Genomic DNA, 23,979 nt, shown 5'->3' on the forward strand with positions numbered 1-23,979 from the left:
ACCTTGAAAAATCCCTCCAAAGATAAGTAGTTTTAAATGGATAGGGTTTATTTAGTTAGTTGTTTATTAAGACGTGTAAGCCCTGCCTTTTCCCCATTGGTTATTATGGCTTACCTTCTAAAATGCACTTTAAATGTTATGGGTTCCTTTTTATATCACATCGTATTAATATTTATGACTAATGTTGATCAGACTTGAAAATTTGATCAATGTCAGTCCTATGCCACCCAGAAACTGATTAATAACACATTTCTACTTATTATTATAAAAATTCAGGCAACTGAATCATAAGTATCTTCCATCTGTAATGATTTTGTCTCTCCGTATTGACCTGAATGTGGCTTGACCTGTTCTCGTGGGGTTGAAAGTTTTTCCAAATCTTCGTTTTATCTTAGCTTATTCAACAAATTTCTACATCTAGGAATAATGCTAGAAGAGTGATTATATAGCAGTATCTGTAAAGAATATCATTTATGTAACTATTCCAGTCAATAGAATATATAAATTATGTGGTTCTGAATCTTTCATTATTCTAATGAACAGAATTGTCAGTAAGGTCTATTTGGATACAGGCATTTTCAATTTTAGATAGTGCCTGAAAAGTGTTACGTTATTAGATTTTAGGAAAAAAATAATTGGTGTGTGTGTTACAGATTTATTTTTATTAATTTTTCTTGGCCACCGATATTCTAGTTAGTGAAAGGCTGCATACCATAGTTCCTAGAGGCAGAAAAGATAAACTGATGGAAGTTATCATTATACTCATTTAATTTTCTAAGTCCAAGTAAGGATATGTATGCAAAAAACTACTTTTAATTTTTTAAATTTCGTGCCTGTTTGAAAGGATATAAGAGAGGAATGGTTAACTTTATTCTTTCCTTTGAACTATAAAACTCAGCCTCTCAGCAAGGAAAGCAGAGATATAAGAACCAGTGACATTTGGGAAAATACCATTTTAAGATGTCTATCATCTTTCTAATTAGTGTGCAATACAGCATCAGAATAGAAGGCTGGTTTTGATTTTATCTTTAAGTTCTAGTTAAGTTCATTGTTGGGGAAACTTGATGTATGAGAATATAGATTTTATACCAATGATAAATTATTAGGGAATAGAATTATTTGCCTTATTATTTTCAAAATACTTTATTTTTTTGGCAGGGTAACATACACATGCAATACAAAATTCAAAAGATATACAAGAATGCCTAGAAAAAATTAAATTTTTCCCCCATTACTGTTTGGGTATCAGTCCCCTTCTACTCCTCAGGCTTTATCTTTTCCAGAGGTGGGATAACTTACTTGAATTTGTCATGTCTCTGATTTATAGTGAATTGATTGTCAAATTGCTTTATAACAGTGAGATAGGAACCATTTGAGGAATAATTCATATACAGTCTGATTTAGTCCATGTAGTCAAAAGCACCAAGTCCAAAGATTATCCTATTTTGGTGTGTTAGCAGGATATTCATGTAGCCAATTTTTTAAAATAATTAATCCATTATAACAACATAATCTGGGCTAATGTTCAGCCAGCAAACACTACTTTGTGCCATCTTATAATAATGAAACACTTCCATACCAGTTCATATATTAAAAATTTCTCCGAGCCCCTTTGAAGACTTTGTCCCTTCCCATGGGACTTCCCTAAGCCCGCACAGTCAAGCTAGAGCTTGGCACCGCAGGGGTCCTCTGGCACCTGTTCCAGTGCTCCGGATGGCACTTCTCATTGGTGCCCAGACCAATGGATTTTAAATATTTTACTTATCACCCTAACATAATCACTTCTGTAATATACTGTTAACTTTTAACTGGAAAAGAACCCAGTTGAAGTATCTCACATTGCCGTTGAAGTTCACAGTGTTATTCTCTTTATAATCAAAATGAAAACGTAAAGCAAAATTTAATCTTTGTCAATATTGGTTTAAATGAAACCTCTAATTTCTCTCAATGTTGATGACTTTTCAGTGTGAAAAAAATTCTTTTCTGTTCTTTGAGATATATATTTGATGAATGCATCTCAGTTAATTTGGAGGAAATTCTTACTTTTAATGGTCTTAAATCTAGTAATTTAAAAAATAATGTTGATCCTAACTTGAATCCACATAGCATGAATTTCATTTATCATGAAAAAGTGAGGAATTTAGTTCTCAAAAATCAGCAAATGGTTAGAGAAAATCCTATTTTGAAATATCATCCATATAAAGAATTAAATTAACTCATAATTTCACAGAATTCCTTCATTACTGATGGAGAAGAAACTCTATTATTCTCCACATTTATTAGATGAGGAATCACAATGCCTTGATCCAACACATATAAGCAGATGAGGAGTTTTAAAGAAAAGCCAGGTCACTCAAAGCTTGATGCAGGGCTCTAGTCAACAAATTATACTGCCTCCTTGGAACATTAATGCCTGTGTATTTAAGCCAAACATTCCTGACATCTAGATGGGTTTCTTTCTTTCTGTGGTCTCTGATGTTTCAGAAAATGAGATACTTAGGTCTTTAGTTTTTAATAACCAGGTGCTTCATTTAATCCTGTGAACGATTCTGAAGAGATTCTTTTAGTCAGAATTCTTCTTTTCTTTCCTTCCTTTCTTTTTTCTTTTCTTTTTCTTTTTTAATTGAATCTGTAGCTCTTATTCAAGTCACAAGGAACAATGTTGTGGCATCTGAGGGAGAGGCATATCCATATGGCAGCTTTTCAGAAGTTTAAAGTATCTGGAAGGCAGACATGCAGAGTCTCTGTGCTGAACTTAATTTTAGAAACTTCTTAATTTTAATGTGTTGTCCATGGCACAAAAGAAATTTTCACTGGGAGACTTTTGTGGTGTTTGAGGTAACAACTCTTATGTTACTAGAATCCCTTAACAACAAGGCCAACAGGAATGCTGCCCTCTGTCCTGAAGATTTTCTTTGGCTTTTACTGCCTCCAAAGCACATTATAGCATGGCTAGACAATATTGAATTTCCATGTTTAGATCTACACCCATAATTTAACATTTTTCTTTTTGAATTGTACCATTGCACTGTGATTCAAATACATAAGAAAAACCTGAGAATCAATGCAGTTGCAAATGCTTGAGATCTGTAGCAGGGTAAATTTTCAGCAGCCTTGCTACTTTTGAAAAGTAGTAGTTTCACGATTCCATTACTTCTCCTTTTTTAAATTAAGGAAAAAGGAAAGGAGAAATGTTTTGTTTTTAATCCATTTTTTCTATAATTTTAGATAATAGCTTCTAGCCTACTTTCTAAAAAGAAATATGACCAAATCCATCACTATCACTCCTCAGACATCTGGAGTTTACTCCTGAGAAATGTGCACCTTCATTTTCCCCAAGGGTTGAACTTACAGGATCTGAATGTTGCTCAACTTTGGCCAGCCTGGGTAGCAGGAGACCATGAACCAGAACTTGAATTTGAGGACAATTTTGAGTAAATGAAAGCCTTGAGTCCAGGTTGAAATCCTTCTAGAGAATTGCACTCCCTGGTCCTTTTTACATTGTACTTTTAAATCTCCTCTCAATGATAGGTTTTTTTTTTTTTTTTTTTTTTTTTTTTTTTTTTAAGATTTTATTTTTTTCTTTTTCTCCCCAAAGCCCCCCGGTACATAGTTGTGTATTCTTCGTTGTGGGTTCTTCTAGTTGTGGCATGTGGGACGCTGCCTCAGCGTGGTCTGATGAGCAGTGCCATGTCCGCGCCCAGGATTCGAACTAACGAAACACTGGGCCGCCTGCAGCGGAGCGCGCGAACTTAACCACTCGGCCACGGGGCCAGCCCTCAATGATAGGTTTTAATCACATTATTTCTCTTTGTGTCCCAACAAAATTTTCTAAAATGTCTAAATACTGTTTTCAGAGATAATCTAATGTTTTTCTTTCAACACAACCACATCTGTACCTTAATTGGATTACTCACTCCTCAGAGGTCTTTAAAAAAATACATATTTATATGTATGATATATCAATTTGTGTGTTTGTATAATATATGATATATCAAACTATCAGTTTCTCCTCCCAAAGTACAAGCCAACAGAGCTATAGATTGACATTTTAGATGCCAAAATTGGCAGAAGATCTCTTTGATTAGCCAAGAGTCATTGAACATTAAGACAAATTGGAACCCAAGATCAGCGTTCAGAGCCAAAGGTAGTCAGCTGCCATCATTTGGACACTATGTTTTTGTTATCATAGTCCTCGTTGGCAGTTGATTCGAGATAAAATGGAGAACGTAAGTATTGAAGAAGAGCTGCATGCCAATTGACAAAGGGTCCAGATGACATTTGAGTATGCATTACTTGCCCTATATACTTCTAGTATATCTGTGGCACTTTTCTGTGAGAATATGAAAAACACTCAACTAGTTCTTATTGGGATTAACTCCTTCATTACCAGAGAGAATAACTGCATTAGTCTTAATACTACTGAATAAAAAAATGTTCTTGCATGGTGCACTAATTATAAGTTTCTAACTTACTTGTATATGTGTAGCCCACAAAAATCACTGCTGCATATTTTTATTCTTACAAACTGTCCATTGTTTGAGAATGTTTTGATAGCATTGAGTGCTTTTGGTACTTTGCAACAGTGTTTGAAGGTATTAAAAAATATATCAGATTATAGAAACTTTCTCATTTAAAGCCTTTAGGGTTTTCTCATTGCAGTTAGAATAGAATTTAAATGCCTTTCCATGGTTGTGCATGATTCTGGTCCTCTACCTACTTTTCTGCTCTCTGATTCACCTTTTTATTGTGGTAACATTTGTTTATAACATTGTATGAGTTTCATGTGTACATCATTATATTTCAATTTCTGTGCAGACTACATCATGTCCACCACCCAGAGACTAATTACCATCCATCACTGTACACATGTGCCCTTTTACTCCTTTCACCCGCACCCTCTCCCTTCCCCTCTGGTAACCATAGGGCTCCCCAAGAAGTTTGACCTGTTTAAGGATAAAAAGCAATCTGGTGTAGCTGTAGCATCTGGTGGAATTCCTTGGATCATGTGATCTACCTCGGCCTTTTTTCTAGTTCTTGAACTCATCAGCCTTATTCCCACCCTAGGATTTTGCACTTTTTCCTCTGATGGAAATCTTCTTCCTACAGACTTTATATATGGCTGAGTTTTTTTCACTTGTGATACCTCAACTTTTCTAGAGAGCTCTTTCTTGACTATCCTCTCTGAAAATTTTCTCCTCCATTATTCTTTTCTTTGTTATCCCTTTTTGTTTTCTTAATAGCCATCAGAAATGACTTCTTTAGGGGCTGGCCTCGTGGCACAGCAGTTAAGTTTGCATTCTTCTGCTTCGGCGGCCTGGGGTTTGCCAGTTTGGATTCTGGGTGCAGACCTATGCACTGCTTATCAAGCCATGCCATGGCAGGCATCCCACATATAAAGTAGAGGAAGATGGACATGGATGTTAGCTCAGGGCCAGTCTTCCTCAGCAAAAAAAGAGGAGTGTTGGTAGCAGATGTTAGTTTAGGGCTAATCTTCCTCAAAAAAACCAAAAATGACTTCTTATATAGTCTACCTTCCAAACTTCCTTGTTCTCTCCACCCTCCCCATCCCCTTGCTAATCCCCTTGCTAATGCTGTAAGCTCAGGAGAGGCAGGCTCATGTCTGCTTTGTTCATTCTGTATCCCTAGTGCCTAGAACAGTACCTGGAATAAAGTATGTGCTTAGTAAATATTAGTTTGATAAATGAAGAATGGATAAATAATTAAATGGTTGATAAAATAGACTAAGTGCTTAGTTCATGAAGAGAAATTCACTTTACCAGGATAGAACAGCTGAGACAAGCAGGGAACTGCGTAGGTGGATCTGAATCCAGTTCTTTGTTCCACTGAGTCTTTTCATGTGATTTTGGGCACATTTCCTCACTTCAGTGTCTGTTTCTTTATCTGTAAAACAGGTATGTAGAACTCATGGAAAAAGATGGATGAATGATTGAGTAAAATGGCATTCATCATTTTTTTCAAATGTCAAGTAGGCTCTCCTTTTGAATAATAAACTTATAATATGTTTGAAATTTTGAGGAAATATTATAAGGCTTGCTAATAGTTTAATAGCTTTGCAGAATTCAAAGTAATATTATGCTTAAAAAGAGTACTTACACCAGAAAAAACATAAAAGTATCCTTTCAGAGTTTTAACTTACCCTTTTGCAGATACCTCTTGGTTTTGCTTATTTTATTTTTAGTTACAAATTGGAAAATGTCTGAAATAGACTTTTGAAAAGCAAACTGTGATACTTTTGGAAGAAAGATGAAATTGTGCTTGATTTCAAATGACCCTTTACAATAATTAATTTGTCTGTAACTACGGTAGTCAAAAAGCTAAACTGAGAATATAATTAACATCAAAGTTTTAATAGTCTCTCTGTGAATAGAGAAATAATGAGGCTTGGAAATACTGAAATTATGATTAATTTCTTCAGTTCATTCAAAACATATTTGTCAAATGTCTTCTATGTATTAGGTACTGTTGTGGGTGCATTGGGTACATCAGTGAATTAGGCAAAGATTCCTCTTCCCCTAGGGCTTAAATTTTAGTGGGGCTATTTATTATACATTTTTGCCTCTAGCTTGCCTCTATACATTTAGCCTCCATAGCTTTATACTTTTCTCATATGCTTTATACTTTATTCTCATATGCTTTATACTTTTACTCATGTACTTTATACTTTTTATACTTTTCTCAACCTTTATACTTTTCATTTGTAAAGTATAACTTAGAGAACGAAATTTTCTTGCAGCTTGTAAAATAATCTAATTACTGTTGCCTAAAATTAGCTATGAAGTGTTCTTTTAAGGTTATGTACTAGATACCAACATGATATTAATGTTTTGGAGGCCATCTGGTTCTTTAGACACATCTGCTCTGCGAATCTGGATGAGTCATTTAATTTGATGAGTCTAGAATCAGATCTGTAAGAATGGACTGTTTAAAGGGAGAAGAAACACAGGATTTGATGGGACAATGGGCTATAGTTTGAGTTGCAGTAGTCTACTTTGACTGTACTTCTCTACTGAGTTAAATTCCAGTGTATATTGAGTTCCATTAAAAATAGATATCTACTGCTTATCAGTGTTGGTTGGGGTGGGGTGGTTTTTGACTTATCTTTGTTTTCTATGAGTCTAATAATTGTAGAATTTATAACATAGTTTTCCCTCTGAAGAGTTTGTAGTCCTTCACACACACTATTTTATTTACTCAGAATATATCCTGTGGAGTAGAAAGAATGGGTATTCCTAGTCTAAAATAATAACTTAAAAAATTGAGATCCCTGGTAGGGATTAAATATGTTCAGCAACAAATTTGCTAACTGAACTTTGGTAGTTACAGTTTAAAGCAGAGTGAACTTTCCAGTGAATATCGGTGCTGTTCATCCTATGATCTTTAAAAATATTAATCTTAGTACAAGGATCATCACTCACCAAGTAGCTATTGCATGTGTCTACTGTGTATGTACAAGGGACTCTGTAAGAAGCTGTGTGTGATATATAAAGATGAGTAAGATATAGTTCCTGTACTAAAGGAACAAGGAGTCTTGTTCACATCTTTAAAATTATTCTTAAAGAAGTATGGTAAATAGTTTTCCTCAAGCTTAGTGACTTTAGTTCCCTGGGATGATACAGAAAATCGCTGATAGAACTGAGGCTAAAACTTACATATGTTGAAAATTAACAAAATGTTCCTTGCCTTTGATAGCATTTTTCTCATTATAGAATGTTTGTATACATCTTTGTTTTTCTGCCTCTACATACCATGAGAGTCTTAATGCTTTATATGTGTTGAGAATATTTTTAAATAGCTTATAAAGGAAATAATTCTTTTATGTATCTTTTCATAGTATTGTATAAGACCAAGAGAAGACTTCTGTTTGTCTTTGGTATCTATAGAGACAATTACAGAGGGAAAAAAATTGCAGGAAAGTGTTAAGATTAATATTCATTTTTATACTTAGAATTTATCAGAAATTTAAAGACAATTATTAGGGTATATTACATTGGAAAATAAATTTCCAGTTATGTAATGATAGATCAAGCCATAAAAGCAGGTAGCTAGTACCAGTGTGTATTTGTAAGTATGTCCATAATGGTTAATATTCTAGTTGTATGGATAGTTTTTAGAAGTTACCTCCTTTGTTTAGAGTGTGCATTAATAATCCCATTGTTGATTTTGTTAGTGCCATCGAGTCGATTCCTATTCCTAGTGACTTTGTGTACAGCATAGCAGGACCCTGCCCACCAGGGCTGGCTCATTTTTAAATAGTGTAGGCTAAATTTTTAAACAGTCTTGTTATGGCATACAAGGTCTCTTAATATCTGGCATCTTCCTACTTTCTACCTTCTTGCCTTACTATTTGCCTCCACTATTAACTCCAGCTATTCTTATCCATTTAATGTTCCCTGTGTTTAGCCCTGAGCCTTACAAGCAGGCTTCAGGCATCTTTTCTTTCTCGGATACACTCCTTACCTATACCTGTGGTGTATAGTTATATAGAGAATATTTCTAAACAGTAGACTGAAGTCAGTGAGGACAGACTTTTTTTCTTTTAGTCATTATGTCCCCAGTCCCTATCTTCATTTCTCTTTTGTAAATGGGTGGATTTAAATAACTGAATGGGGTTATAGTGGGAGGTTTGAACTATATGAAAGGCTGGCTACTTTTGCACAGCTTTTCTCTACAGCTTTGGCTCTTACTTGACTCATTGTCCTATGGTGATTGCCTCCTTGAAGTTGGAAGAAAATGAGTATAAGGTGTACAAATCAATAACTAGAGGGAAAAAATACTATTGTGTTTCTCAATTATGATGAGAAAATATTATTGTATTTCATTAATGTACCCATCCTTCCAAAGGATGTAGTCTAATTGGGTATTTAATAATTGGGTATTTAAACTGTGGGATTATTTGGAACCATGACAAATAGGTAAGTGAAAACAGTTCTTTCTCTTAAGCAAAACAATTCTATCATATCCCAAGTCCCAAAAAAGCATGACACTGTTCTCTCTACGAAAGATGCTGTGAATATACCCAAGGGAATTATCTGTAACTGTACTGTTCTTTAAATTTTCTAAAGTCCAACAAGTAGTATGTTGTATTTACCAAAGGTAAATTAGAGCTGGACATTGTCTAGTCATGGTTTAAGAGGTTACATTTTGGTGCTTTATGTAAATTAATCATTATGGAATCTTTAGAGGACGTATAATGTAGAAATGAAGACCTAACGCAGTTCTTTTAAGCAGTTCTTTATATTTTGGTTAAACCTCAGTCAGAGCTTTATTTTCCTTTACTAATGTGCTAGTAATTCTCAAGCTTCAGAGTGACGACTGTTGAATTATAGGAGTAGTAGCATCATCAGACAGTCTAACATTTACAAAAGAAAGTTAATTTTCTGAAAATTTGAGACTCATCCAGAGGTTTTAAAAATATTTTTGTCTCAGTTTTTAAAGATACATGCATATTTAGTTAGCTTCTTAATGCATGTTGTTTCCAACCAAGTAAATCTATTTTCAAAACAGAGATTATTTAAGAGATTTGGCTTATTTTTCTTTTCTTGGTGAACGTGCCAAAGATCTGTTTCCTATAAGACATGTGTCTGTTTCAACTTACTATTTTGATTATGAGTAGTTTATTATCCAGATAGACCTTCAAAATAGAATATTTGCTAAAGAGTTCTTATGGATATGGTTGAGTGCATATTTTAGAATGATTTAGGATTTATAAATAGCATGTTAGATAATATTGGCAGCATGGTAAGTATAACATAGAATGCTTTAAAAAAAAAGGAAAGGAAAAAAGATGATAATATTCTAAGCATCTCCAATAAGGAAGTGAGCGGGTGGAACATCTTCAAACGCTGATTTGGCTTCGCTTAGAACAGTATTAGTGTCTTTATATTTAACTGACTGAGGTTCCAGCATTTACACTACCCACTTAAGTTTCTCCAGTCTCCCAAATTTTATTACTTTTTCTGAATACTGCCTTGAGATTCTGACTTCCACGCTTTGACTTATACCTTTTCACATTAGGGGCATGAACTTCCTGGGGGGTAGTTCCTTTATGTTTGAAATTGCTCAGAATTTCCATCTGCTTTTACTTGACTTGTGGTCTTGAAGATCATGCTTGGCCCATGGGGTATTACAGTGTGCCGAGAGGATGTGGAGTTTTGTCAGCCAGTGAAATATGTCTGGTTTTTTTCTTTTTTTTTTCTATTTTTCAGCAGCTTTCATACACTTCTCATCCTGTGTGGTCTTCACTAAACAGAATTTATATTTAACAGAACTACTCACCCTCTTTATCATCTTCTATGACTTGGCCTTTTTTAAGGAAAAGGTGTGTGGAAGGAACATCTAAGCCAAAAACTCGAGTCTTGGCAATAGGAAAGCCTATAACTGAAAGCTTAAAGTAGTGTTATATATGAATGTACTTCAGTATTCACAAAAGTGTATTTTGTAATGCAGAAGAGTATCATATTTCAGATATGTACAACTGTCAAAAAAGATTCTCATGCCAACAGTAGACTCCAAGTTTTGTTTGTGATCCACATGACTTTTTTGCTTGTTTTTAGGCACTGCTGCAGTCTTCAGTTAAACAACAAATAGAAGCTATTGAAAAACAGTACATTTCTGCAATTGAGAAACAAGCACACAAATGTGAAGAGTTGTTAAATACTCAGGTAATAAAATTGCACATCCATTATATATTTATACTTTTCTTCTGACTCTCCTCCCCTGAGAGCTCTATAACTGTTTATTCAGTTTCGTGCCATTTACTTTCCTTGGTGTATTTTGGAGAAAAAAATATGCTTATGTAAACTCAATGTTAAAGTTTGGGAATTTTATGATAGACTAAAAATAGGATTAAAGGCCTGAAATACATGCTTCTCTCTCAAATTAATGATAATTCTTATCTTAATTTCTTGGTTAAAATATTATTCATCAAATAACAGAAGCAAAGAGGTGACTATAAGTATGTTATGGCATGTGAAATGATTTCTAGTGATATAAAACTGATAAATAATATTTGAATTTTTTTAAGTACTTATTTATGTTTGAGTTACCTTTCGTTGCATATAGACATTGATTTCTATTTGAATTTTTCTGTTGAATTTTTTTGATTTAATGTCTTAGAAGTCATTAAAAACATGGTTAGCTGATTTACACTAAACAATTGAAGAGCGTTTATAGATTTGTCATAGTAGAAATAATATACGCAAAATGTTCCTAGTAGTATTTTTGAATAATGTAAAACTTGGCAGGTGAAAATAAAATCACCTTTATTTAAAGAACCTAGTTTATATCATGGGAAGGAAATAGACTAAGAATTAGGAAAACAGAATTAGTTGTAGAATTTAAATGGAGATTTATAAATATGCCACCCCATCCCCAAGATTAGGGTCAGTTCTATTAATTATTTTTTATCGTCATTTAAATAAATGGCTTAGAAGAAGAAATACACAGAGAATTTTATAAATTTGATGTAACAATTATACTCTTGGGTAGTGAAATACCAGGTTGTCAAGGTATGAAATATATGACTTTGTTAATGGACAGAAAAATCACAAAGAAGAATTAAGGTCATAGAACTGTGAAACCTCCTAAGGCATGTGCTAGCCAGGACAGACCAGGTTATGCCCTAAACTCGCTGGCTTCAGACTGCAAAAATTTATATCTTCCTTATGCTACATAAATATTGAGGGTTATTTTGGGGCTCAGTCTCATGTTGTCTTCACCCTGGGAACTAGCCTGATAGTGTAGTTCCTATGTAGAACATTACCTGTGACCATTGCAGAGTAAAAACAAGCCCAGTCAAATTTCCGACCAGTAATTCAGTATTCTGGACTGGAAATGACACTTCCACTCCTAATTTATATCCACAGTGCCCCACCCAATCATAATGGGGCCCAGGTAGTGAGATCCTGCTGTGAACCTGGAAGAGAGAGAGCAGGAAATATTTAATAAACAGCACTAGTATACCACAGTCTGCTCTTTCGGTCACCAAATATTTGCAGTCTCCATCTCACAAGCAAATTTGCTTATCCTGGCCCCATGGGAAAAAATGTGAAAGTTTTCTCTCGCTGTGGCCTCAAGTCTAGGATCTTTGGATGCTAGATGGGGAGTGATGTGCTACAGTCTCTACATTATCAGCTCTAGATATATAGTCCCTTTTGACCTGAAGAACTAGAAACTAAAATACCTGTTGTTTACCCCAAACTTGTCTAGTGCATAGCGTCGAGATAAAGGTAGGGTATTTGCTGTCAACACTCTCAGTAAGAAAGATGAGGATCAGACGTGCACAGCTACCATTAATATGCAACAATTCTAAAATCTCTATGGACAGATTAAGAATCTCTGACTTGGGGGTAGGATTGCTCTTTGATTTACCATGATTCTCTTTTCAGGCTTTGTGGACAGGATCTCTAGTCCATTGTTCTTTGTAGATGCTAAATTTTTCAATATCTTTGTTGGCTGTATCTAATGTGAGTATTTGAGATTATACCATTTCTCAGCCTGCTTCCTGTCTATAGAAAATTGGGAGCCTTGGGTCATTTTAGGTAGCAAATGGTCACAGTTTAGAGTAATGGTTCTTCTTGCTTCTTATCTGTTTGATTACAATCAGATCCATTTGTCAAAGGCAAACCCACAGTTATTTTAGAGACCTACTTCCTAGATTTAATGTGTTTGTATGTTTCTATCTTCGTGCTTGCCTGTCTGTGTCTCTTTTTCTTATTAAAGATTACTTTGTCAAACTTTGGTTGAAGAAATCGCAGTGGTCTCTTTTCCCCAAACCATTTGATCCAAATGCAGTATGTACAGGACAGTCACAGCCTATTGGATCTTTGTTTAGCGATACTTTAATCAACTGAATCTTTAACAGTGCATGTGACTAACATACTCTTGGTTTAAAACTTAAATGCAAGGCTGAATTTAGTTGGTCTTTGTTGCTCAAAGGCCTTCTTAATTGTTTATTTTATAAGTTGAGCTTAGGAAGGTGGCTATCCCTGCAAGCCTCCACATTTTTGAACTTTTCCTGTTACCTGGAATTCGATGTTGGTGAATTGTCTTTTTCTTGTGAAAACAATGCTGAACTTGTCTTTTTTTAATAATGCCTTGTCAAATATAGCCAACAGCAGAACTGGTAAATGAATTCAGCAAAGTTGCGGTTTAAAAGATTAACACACAAAAATCAATGAACAATCAGAAAGGAAATTAAGGAAGCAATTAAATTTACAATAGTATCTTAAGGAATACTAGGAATAAAGTTAACCAAGGGGGTGAAAGACTTGTATACCAAAGACTACAAAACATTGCTGAAAGAAATCAAAAATAACCTAAATAAACAGAAAGACATCCCGTGTTCATCAATTGGCAGTATTTGGTGAAGAGCACTCAGAGCTACCACAGGACTTGTAGAGGATCATAAGCAGTTCAGTGTGATGAAATGGTATCTAAAAATCCAAACACTAAAAGAGGAGATGATTAGTAGGTAAAATCATGTAAAGTGTAAAAATGATGACCCCACACTTGTTTTTCAAATCATGTTTATTGAGATGCCATTTGAAATTTGAAATAAGTAAATTTATTTTAACAAAAGTAATAGCTGGGTGGTTCCTTAGGAATAATTTGGTTCAACCTTTTGTGTGTGGGGCGGTGTGTGTGTGTGTGTGTCTCTCTCTCTTTTTTTTTTCTCAAATTAAGAGTTTAAGGGAAAAGGAAATTAACGCTAATGCCAAGTAGTTACAAACGTGCACTCTGGAGTCAGATATCCATTTATTCCAGCACCATTTATAAAAAAGAGTATCTTTTCCTTCATTGTATTACACTAACATCTCTAGAGAAAATCATTTGACCATATGAGTGCAGATTTTGTTCTGTTGATGTAGTGTTTTTCAACCTTGGCGCTATTGACATTTGGAGCTGAATAATTGTTGTGGGGACCGTCCTGTGTGTTCTAATATTATTAGCAGCCTCCTTCACTTCTACCCACTAGGTGCCATATCATGCCCTTGGTTGTGATAACCAGAAATGTCTCCAAATATTGCTACATGTCCCCTGGGAGGATGGGGGTGGTTAATCACCCCTCGATGAGGACCCCTGCATTGATCTAGTTTTCTATCTGTACACCAATACCATACTCTTGATTAGTATAGCTTTATTGTAGGTCTTATATTATGTAGTGTAAGAACTCCAACTTTATTCTTCTTGAGAATTGTTTGACTAGTCTAGGTAATATGCATTTCCTTATACATTTTAGAGTTAGTTTGTCAATTTCCCTAAAAAAGCCTACCGTGATTTGACTGGAATTGCATAGTCTAAGGTAAATTTAGAGAAAATTGCCATCTTAATAATATTGAGTCTTCCAATATCCATGCACATGGTATTTTTATCTGTGTATTAGTTCATATTTAATTTCTCTCAGTAATGTTTTATAGGTTTCAATATATAGGTCTCAGGCATACTTTGTTAAATTTATTTGTAGATGTTTCATTTTTAGGATGCTATGGTAAATGTAATTTAAAATTATATTTTCAGATTTTCTTTGCTAGGATATTAGTGCAGTTGGTTTTTGTATGTTGATATTCATCCTGAGATCTTGGTAAATTAACCTTTTAAGTCTGTAGCTTTTTTTTCAGTTTGCTAAGATTTTCTTTGTACCTTGTTATGTCATCTGGGAATTACTCAGTTTTACTACTGTGTCTGCAATTTCTATGTTTTTCATTACTTTTTCTTGCCCTAATTCACCTGCTAGGACCTCCAGTATAACATTTAATAGATGTGATGACAGTTGGCATCTTGACTTATTCACAATCCTAGAGAGAAAGCACTCAATTTTTCACCCCTAAGTGTTATGTTAATTATAGGTTTTCCATAGATTCCATTTATGAGGTTGAGGAAGTTATATTCTGTTACTGTTTTGCTGAGAGTTTTAAATCATGAGCAAGTGTTTAGCTTTTGTCACTTTATTTTTCTACATCTATTAACATGATTATGTGTTTCTTCTTTTATATTATTAATATTATATATTCTATTAATTGATTTTATATAGCAAACCACCTTTATATTCATGGGCTAAATCCTATTGTTAATGAGAAATTATCCTTTTTATATATTGCTGGATTCAGTGGCATAAAATTTTGTTGATAATTTTTGTCTATGTTCATGGTGAATATAGGTATATAGTTTTTTTTTCCTTGTGATATCTATTTCTGGTTTTGATATCAGAGTAATACTGGTCTCATAAATGAATTGGGAAGTATTCCTTCCTCCTCTGTTTTGTAAAAGGATTTTAATAGGATTAATATTACTTCATTCTTAAATGTTTGGTAGAATCCACTGGAGAAGTCTTATGGGTCTGTAATTTTCTTTGTGAAAAGGTTTTTAATTACTAATTTTCTATTCTTTAGTAGTGTTAGTAATCTGTGTCTTTCAAGGAACTTTTGCTTTGCATCTAGGTCATTAAATTTATTAGAAAAGCATAATGTTCTCTTATTCTTTTAGGTGTCTGTAAGATCTATAGTGATGTCCCCTCTTTCATTACTGATATTGGGAATTTATATCAATTGGTTTAGGTTTATTTATTTATTAATCTTTTTTAAGAAGCAGCTTTTGGTTCCATTGATTTCTTTGTTTTTTATTTCATTGCTGATCTGACTTTTATTATTCCTTTGAGTTTAATTTGTTCTGTTCTTTATGATTCTTAAGGTGGAAGTTCAGATGTATGATTTTAGAGCTATAGATTTCATGCTGATCACTGATTTGACTGCATCCCACATGTCTTGATATGGCACATTTTCATTTTCATTCTGTTCAAGATGTTTAAAAAAAATTTCTTAAGGTTTTTGTTTGGCCTATGAAATATTTAGAAGTGTGTTGTTGACAATGTTTTCATGTTTTGGGATTTTTTTCTAGCTTTCTCAGATTTCTAATTTAAAATTTTGTGTATTGAGAACATATTGTCTGTTAAATCATTTCTTTTCAATTTATTGAGACATGTTTTGTAGCTTAGCATGTATTCTATCCTCATGAGTGTACTATGTGCACTTGAAAAGAATGTGTATTCTACTGTGGTAAGATAGAATGTTCTACAAATGTCAAATTAGGTCCATATGGTTAATAGTGTTTTTCGGTGCTTGAAAATTCAATAATTTTATTTTCTTATTCTTTCAGTTACTGAGAAAGGAGTGTTGATATATCCACCTATAATTGGTCTTTTCCTTCTTTCAATTCTGTCAGTTTTGTTTCGTGTATTTTGGGTCTTTGTTGTTGAATGCACATGGATTTATAATCACTATATCTTCCTATAGTATTTCATGTCTTAAAGTCTAGTTCGTATTATATTAACATAGTCAATTTTGCTGTATTATGCTATTTGTGTGCTTTTTCATTTTCCATTCTTTTACTTTAAAATTATTTGTGTCTTTGAAGTAAAATCTTTTGTCAACAGCATGTTATTCTATCTTGCTTTATATTCAGTCTCCCGCTCTCTGCCTTTTGATTGGAGTATTTAGTCCATTCAATTTAAGATAACTCTTGATATGCCTGGATTTAAGTCTGGCATTTGCCATTGTTTTCTATTAGTCTTACATGGTTTTGGTCCTCTGTTCCTTTCTTACTCATACCTTTTGTATTAAATATTTTTAGTATACCATTTTAAATTCTGTTGTTGTCCTATATTTTAACACGTTGATGGAGCTATAATTGATACATAATAAAGTTCACATATTTAAAGCATTTTAATAAGTTTTGGCATATGTAAAAACCCTGTGAAGCCATCAACATAGTGAAAGTAATGAACATATCCAGCATGCCTAAGGATCTCCTTGTGTTTCACTGTAATGTTTTTTCCCTCCCTGTCCTGCTCATCCTTCTTCATTCCTAGAAAGTCACTGATATAGTGACTGTATAGTATGTAGTCTACAGAATTTTTATTTAAATGAAATTATGCAATATGTACTTTTTGCCTTTTTATTGCAACATAATTATTTTAATGTTTATTAATTTTGTTCTATGTATCAATAATTTGCCCCTTTTTATTTCTGAGTAGTGTTCTACTTTGTAGTTATACCACAGTTTATCCATTTGTTTGTTGATGGATATTTTGATTGTAGCCAATGTTTGGCTATTATAAATAATGCTGCTATGAGCGCTTGTGTACAAGTCTTTGTATGAACCTATGGATAAACACCCAGCAGTGGAATGGCTAGGTCATATGGTAAATGTATGTTAAACTTCACTTGTGGTAATGCTTTACATTACACCTTTGGTCAAGTGTCTTTTCAAATCTTTTCCCAATTTGTTGTTACTGTTTGTTTTCTTATGATTGAGTTTTGAGAGTTCTTTACATATTCTGGATATAAATATTTTATCACAGTCTATGGCTTGTCTTTTCTTTCTCCTAATTTATTTCTAAGAACAGAAGTTTTAAATTTATATGAAATCCAATTTATCAAATTTTTTTCTGTGGATCATTCTTTTGTCATATCTAAGAAGTCGTATCTCCAAGTCAAAAAGATTTTCTTCTGTGTTTTATTTTAAAAGTTTTAGTTTATAGTTTCAGATTTAGAAACTATCCAGTTGATTTTTGTTTATGGTTCTAGATATGGATTGAAGTTCTCTTTTTTTTGCACATCAATGCCCAAGCGTTACAGATTTAATTGCTGTAAAGACTTTTCTTTCACCAGTGAATTTCCTTTTTACCTTCATCAAAAATCAGTTGTGTGTGTGAGTTTATTACTTAACTCTCTGTCACTTCCATTTACCTATTTGTCTATCTCAACTCCAGTAACTACACTGTTTATTTACTGTAGATATTTAATAAGTCTTGAAATCAGGTAGTGTTAGTCCTCCAATATTGTTCTTATATTTCAAAGTTGTTTTAGCTATTCTAGACCCTTTGCATTTCCACGTAAATTTTACAATCAGCCAGTCAGTTTCTACAACAAAGCATGCTGGGATGTTATGAACTGTATTTACTTACACTCTGACATCCAGTGTGTGGATTTTAACACCAAGCAATTCTCCACTTCTCTGTGGACACTAACTGGGTGTCTTACAAGTGAGACTACCTACAGTTAGTGCACATCCTGCAGGTTAAGGACTCAGTCCCACAAGAGTACCCCCACTTCAGACGCCAGTTGCAAGTCCTGGGCCTACCATACTCCTGACTAACTGGCTATAAGTTGGGAGTTCCCGTAAGCCCCTTCTCAGGCCAGTCGCAAGTTCCCAGACCTCCCGTATTTCTGACTGACTGGCTATAGATTGGGGGTTTTCACGACCCCCTCCTGAGGTTTGATAATTTGCCAGAATAGCTCAGAGAACAGTAAACAAAGTTTGAGTATCTTAGTTTTCACTAATGATTTTTGATTGAAAGTACTATATGTCACTTCTTGGTCAAGGTGGTTAAGAAGTATGTGGGCTCATCTTCCTCTTTTGCCTGTAAGAGAAAAACAATAAGATCTTTGTTAATGGCATAAGCACAGGTGTGAGGAGATTCGATCTGTGAATTACCTCTTGGAGGGAATCTGTCATTCAGGAACATTTCCATGAATAAGAAAGAATAAGTACTGAAATTTTTGGAATTATTTGTTGGTAGCTAGCATTACCTTCATACATCAGGACTCATTTGGCTTCATTATCTTTCAAAAACTTTTATACTGTTAATCAAATATATTTTTTTTAGAACTCAGACTTTATCACAGTAACATCTAGAAACCTGTTGCGAAGTTTAAAAAGTTGAGAAATATTATCATAATAAATAAATGTGTCATAATAATTATGTATTATCATAATAAATGAATGTAGGCAAGAAGTTAGTTTGGATTCCAAGCAAGTAAAAAGTTCTTGTTTTGTCTGTGTGTAGGGCAAGGTGGAAGGTAAGAGTTCATTTTGGTTGAAAATTGGGGTAAGACTTAAATATTAATGGATGAAAGTATCCAAGAATATAATTCAAAAGAAAAAAGTATCCCAGTATTTAAAGAATTCGTTTAATTTTTAAAATTTACTTTGAACTACATTACTTTGAAATATGTTTAAAATGAAAGAAAATTATATCTGGGTTTAATTAAGATTAGCACATGATTCTTTTCTGTATGGCACAGGCATTTGATCACACTTGAATGTTATCTCTCTATCTGAAAAGATTCTTACTAAGGTCTATGTTAATATATAGTGGTTATGATCAATATCAGAGATGAGATTTAAAAACCTAAGAGTGAAGTGGAAAAAACAGTGTTGAAATTAAAAGTTTTAGCATATTTTACAAAATAACTGTATTTTTATTCCTGATATTATTCACTACAAAAGTCATTTGAATATAATTATCAGGATACTTTCTGAATATTCAGTAGTAATGAATGATTTTTTTCTTTTTTCTTGGAAACTGGTTGGTGAGAGAATTTATCATGAAGCAGGAATGGCCCTTAGACCTTGTTTCTGGATGAGGAATCAGCACCTAGACAGCATTCCCCATCCTGCTCCTACTTGGGGCTCCCAAAAATCTCACACAGGAGAAAAGGATACTAGCCTTTATATCTAATAAACTTCTGAATTGCTTTTTGTCTTTGTAGTGTTGTTTCTGACAGCAAAGGGTTATGCTCCGTCTCTGTCATTATTGTTACTGCACTAGCTTGGTATGTATAGGTAGGAGCTGTTTTGGGAACTGTATTTTTCTTTTACCACATCTTTCCTACCCAAAAGCTTCTTGTGTGTAATCAAGGTGTAAAGCTGTGTGTGTGTGTGTGTGTGTGGATACTGTTAAGGAACAATTATTCTGAGACTTGTTACAATAGGGTAGGGGAGACTGTTCAGGGCAATTGTGATAGATATCAAGACTGTTGCAATAGGGAAGAGAGATCAGGCTCAACTCCAAATACAACAACAAGTGGGGATTTAAAGCCAGGGACACAGGTTGGGGGGATTGGTGGATGGAAAAGTACTATGAGACGTCAAGGGTAGAGAGATGTCTTACTAAACTGATATAACAGAATTCTTGCTAGGGGCTGGCCAAGATGTTTAGATATCAAGGATGGGGCAAGAGGATTTAATTAGATATGGAGAGTGATCAGATATGGGTAAGGGTATGGGGAATTTAATTAGATATCTAGGGTTGGGGGGATTCTCTCTAAACTGATTTAGCAGGAGTTTTGCTATGGCAAGGACAGGGGCCAAGATTGAGACCTCTTAGAGAAGAGGGCTTGGAGGAGCCTGACTGAAGTTTGGTCAAGAGATGTCTTAGTACTCATCAGGACTCAGACAGACCAATCTATATTAGTAATTATATACATATTTATTGTATGTGTGGTATCAGGTATATGAGCGATTATACACATAAGAAATCGCCTCTTCCTTCTCTTGGTCTTTGTCTTTGCATTTAGTTATGTTGCTTCAGTGGCCTCTGTCTCATCTTGTTCTGTGCTTATATCTGTATCCCTTGAGCCTCTCTACCCCTCTTCCTGTATTCATTAACATCTGTTGTCTGTGATGATCAGTCCCTTGAATAATGAGAGAAGGAACCTATATCAGCTTCTAGATATTGGGCCCGGAACTTAGGGTATTTGCTTTCACACATTCTTTCTATTCAAAATGTGTGTTATTGACTTTTTTCCTTTATTTTTCATTTACAAAAAGCTATAATTTGCATATAGTAAAATTCATTCTTTTGAAAGTACAGTCCTATGAGTTTTGATAAACACAGTCGTGTAAATACTGTCACAGTCAAAATATACAAGAATTCCATCACCTCAAAATATTTCTCTATGCTATTTATAACCAGTATTATTTTTCGTCCATGATACGTAGCAATTACTAATCTGTTTTATGCCTTTATAATTTTGCCTTTTCCATATCATATAAATGGAATCAAATAGTATCTTGCCTTTTGAGTCTGATTTCTTTCACTGAGTATAATACACTTCAGATGCTCCCTGTTGTACATTTACCATTAATTTGTTCCTTCCATTACCAAGTAATACTTCATTGTGTGGATGTGCCACAATATTTTTATCTATTCACTAGTTGAAGGAAATTTGGGTTATTTTCAGTTCTTGATGATTATGAATAAAACTGCTATAAAACATTCACGTGCAAGTTTTGGAATAAACATGAATTTTTTTTCTTTTGGATTGTAGGAGTGAGATTGTTGGTTTTTAGACAAGTGCATGCTTAACTTGATAAACTGTCAAACTATTTTCCAAAGTGGCTGTGCATTTTATATTCCCACCAGCAGTGTGTGAATATTTCAGTTCATTTGCATTCCCACCAGTTCTTGATATAATCCTGTTTGTTTGTTTTAATTTAAGCTGTTCCTGTAGCCCTGTAGTGGTATCTCATTGTGGTTTTAATTTGCATTGACTTGCATTTAAGTTGTATTCAATTTGCATTTGACTAATAATGTTAAGCATCTTTTCATGTCCTCATTTACCAGCTGTATATCTTCCTTAATGAAGTAACGGTTCTCTTCTTTTGATCATTTTTTTGATTGTTAATTTTCTTATTTTGTTTTGACAGTTCTTTACATATTTTCCATTCTCGTCCTTTATCAGATGTGATTTTCTCCCAGTCTACAGCTTGACTTTTTATTCTTGTAACAGTGTCTTTGGAAGAACAGACGTTTTTAATATTGATGAAGTTCACTTTATCAGTTTTCTCTTTGTTGTGAACTGTACTTTTGGTGTCATATTAAAGACCTTCTTTCTTAACCCAAGTCAAAAAGATTATAGGGGCCGGCCCCATGGCCTGGTGGTTAAGTTTGGCTCACTCTACTTTGGCTGCCTGGTTTTGGTTCCTGCGCGGACCTACACCACTCATCAGCAGCCTTGCTGTGGCAGCATCCCACATACAAAATAGAGGAAGATTGGCACAGATCTTAGCTCAGGGCAATTCTTCCTCAAGACAAAAGAGGAGGATTGGCAACAGATGTTAGCTCAGGCTGAATTTTTCTCAGAAAGAAGAAAAGATTTTATTTTCCTCTGAAAGTTATAGGTTTTACATTTGAGTCATTTTTGTATATGGCATGAGGTATAGAACAATGTTTGTTTGGGGTTTCTTTTTCATATATGTGTCCAATTGTTCCAGAACCATTTATGAAAATCCTTTTCTCATTAAATTGCCTTTGCACCTTTGTTGAAAATTAATTGATGATGTATGCATGGATCGTTTTTTGGACTATTTACCTTATTTTATTGCTCTATATGACAGTGCCATCATAGTCTTGATTACTGTAGCTTTATAGTAAATCTTGAACTTGGTAGTGTGATTTTTCCAACTTTTTCTTTTATAAAGCTTTTTGACTCTTATTTCCTTTTTTTTTCAGTATAGCTTGTTGACTTCTGCAAACAATGTTAATGTTGTTGAATCAATGAATTTATAGATCTGTTGAATCTTTTGATCAATGAGTGATGACATATCTCTTCACTTGTTTGTTTCTGCTTTGATTTCTTTTATCAGTGTTTTATAGTTTTCGGTGTATGCATCGTGTACATAATTTGCTTGGTTTATAACTGTTTCATGTTTTTAGTGTAACTGTAAATGGTACTGATTTTTATACTAATTTCAAATTATTGCTAATAGAAATATGATTTTTAAAACATATAGACCTATATTGTGTGACCTTGATAAACTCACTTTATCAATGAGAAAAAAATTTTAGGAGCTTTTTTCGTTTTGGAGATTCTTCGCAGTTTTCTATACAGTTGTATTATCTTGGAATGGAAATAATGCCTTTCTTTCCTATCTGCATGCTTTTCTTTTCTTTTTCTTTTTTGCCTTATTGCATTGACTAGTATCTCCAGTACAATCTTAAATAGGAATGGTAAGAGTAGAAATTACTTCATTATTCCCAATCTTGGAGGAGAGCATTCAGCCTTTCACCATTAATTTTTTTTCTTCTGTAGTGTTTAATATGCTGTTAATCCCATCAGTAGATTTTCAACTCTGATATTCCATTTTTCTTCTCTAGAAATTTTATTTCCATCTTAAATCTTCCATGTCTCTTCTTAATGTACTTTTTTTAAACCTTCTTGAACATATGGAATGTGGTTATAACTGTTTTAATGTCTTTATTTACTAATTCTATCATCTGTAATTTCTGGTTCAGCTTTGAATGATTTCTTTTTTTCTTCGTGATGGGTTGTGTTTGCCTGCTTCTTTTCATGCTTGTTAATTTTTGATAGGATGCCAATCATTATTAATTTTATCTTGTTAGGTGCTGGATGTTTTTATATTTTAAATACATGTTCTTTAGCTTTTCTCCTGTGATATATAATTCTTATTTGGAAATAGTCTGATCCTTTCAAGGCTTGTTTTTATATTTAGTTAGGACTGAAGAAGCTTGTAGGGTAGGGCTGATTTTGTTCTACTCCTGAGGCAATACCCTTTTGAGTACTCTAGTCAATAACCCACATTATGAGGTTTCTCCACTCTGGCTAGTGGGAACACTAATCATTCCTGGACTTTGGGCACTGTATGAACTTTGGGGCTTGTTTCTTCTCCTTTTGGGTGTGTTTTCCCCTGACCTTAGGTAGTTTCCTCACCTGCATACGCTGGTCAGTACTCAGCCAAAGACTCAACAGAAAGGACCTTTTGCAGATCTCCGAACCTCTCTCTATGCAACTCTCTCCTCCCTGGTACTCTGCTGGGTGAACTCTGTCTTGCTTTGGCTTTTCCAGAGTCTCTGCCTCATCAGCTCAAGGACATGGCCAAGATTAGCCTTGGATTTCCCTTCCTGCACTGAGTCCTGGAAACCGTCTTCAGCAGTAAAATGGGATATTTGTAGAGCTCACCTCATTTGTTTCCCCTCTCTCAAGACTATTCTACACTGCCTTTTGTCTTATGTCTGAGAAAGTTTTTTCATTTTTTTTTCCTGTTTTTTAGTTGCTTAAGGCAGGAGGGTATCTGATTCCTGTTACTCAATTGCAATTTGAAATAAAAGTGGGTGTTAGCTTTTAAACAGGCAATGGGATGACAAAATAAAGA

The 23,979-nt window shown here is 34.1% G+C and overlaps 1 protein-coding gene across 49 annotated transcripts in view; it reads left to right on the forward strand.

Annotated features, from left to right (window-relative positions):
* CCDC91 (coiled-coil domain containing 91) overlaps window positions 1-23,979 on the forward strand; it is a 362,152-nt gene that overhangs the window by 212,826 nt on the left and 125,347 nt on the right. For 42 of the 49 annotated variants that reach the window (XR_011540339.1, XR_011540340.1, XR_011540341.1 and 39 more), the window contains one exon: window positions 10,578-10,685. The exons of the other annotated variants lie outside the window; for them this stretch is intronic. Coding sequence is in view for 39 of the 42 variants with exons in the window: in XM_008517658.2 (XP_008515880.1) it covers window positions 10,578-10,685 (108 nt within the window). In the remaining 3 variants the exon portion in view is untranslated. The remainder of the gene's footprint in view (window positions 1-10,577; window positions 10,686-23,979) is intronic. 49 annotated transcript variants of the gene reach the window in all.

This window comes from Equus przewalskii, chromosome 5 (assembly GCF_037783145.1).
Source record: "Equus przewalskii isolate Varuska chromosome 5, EquPr2, whole genome shotgun sequence".
Taxonomy (NCBI): Eukaryota; Metazoa; Chordata; class Mammalia; order Perissodactyla; family Equidae; genus Equus; species Equus przewalskii.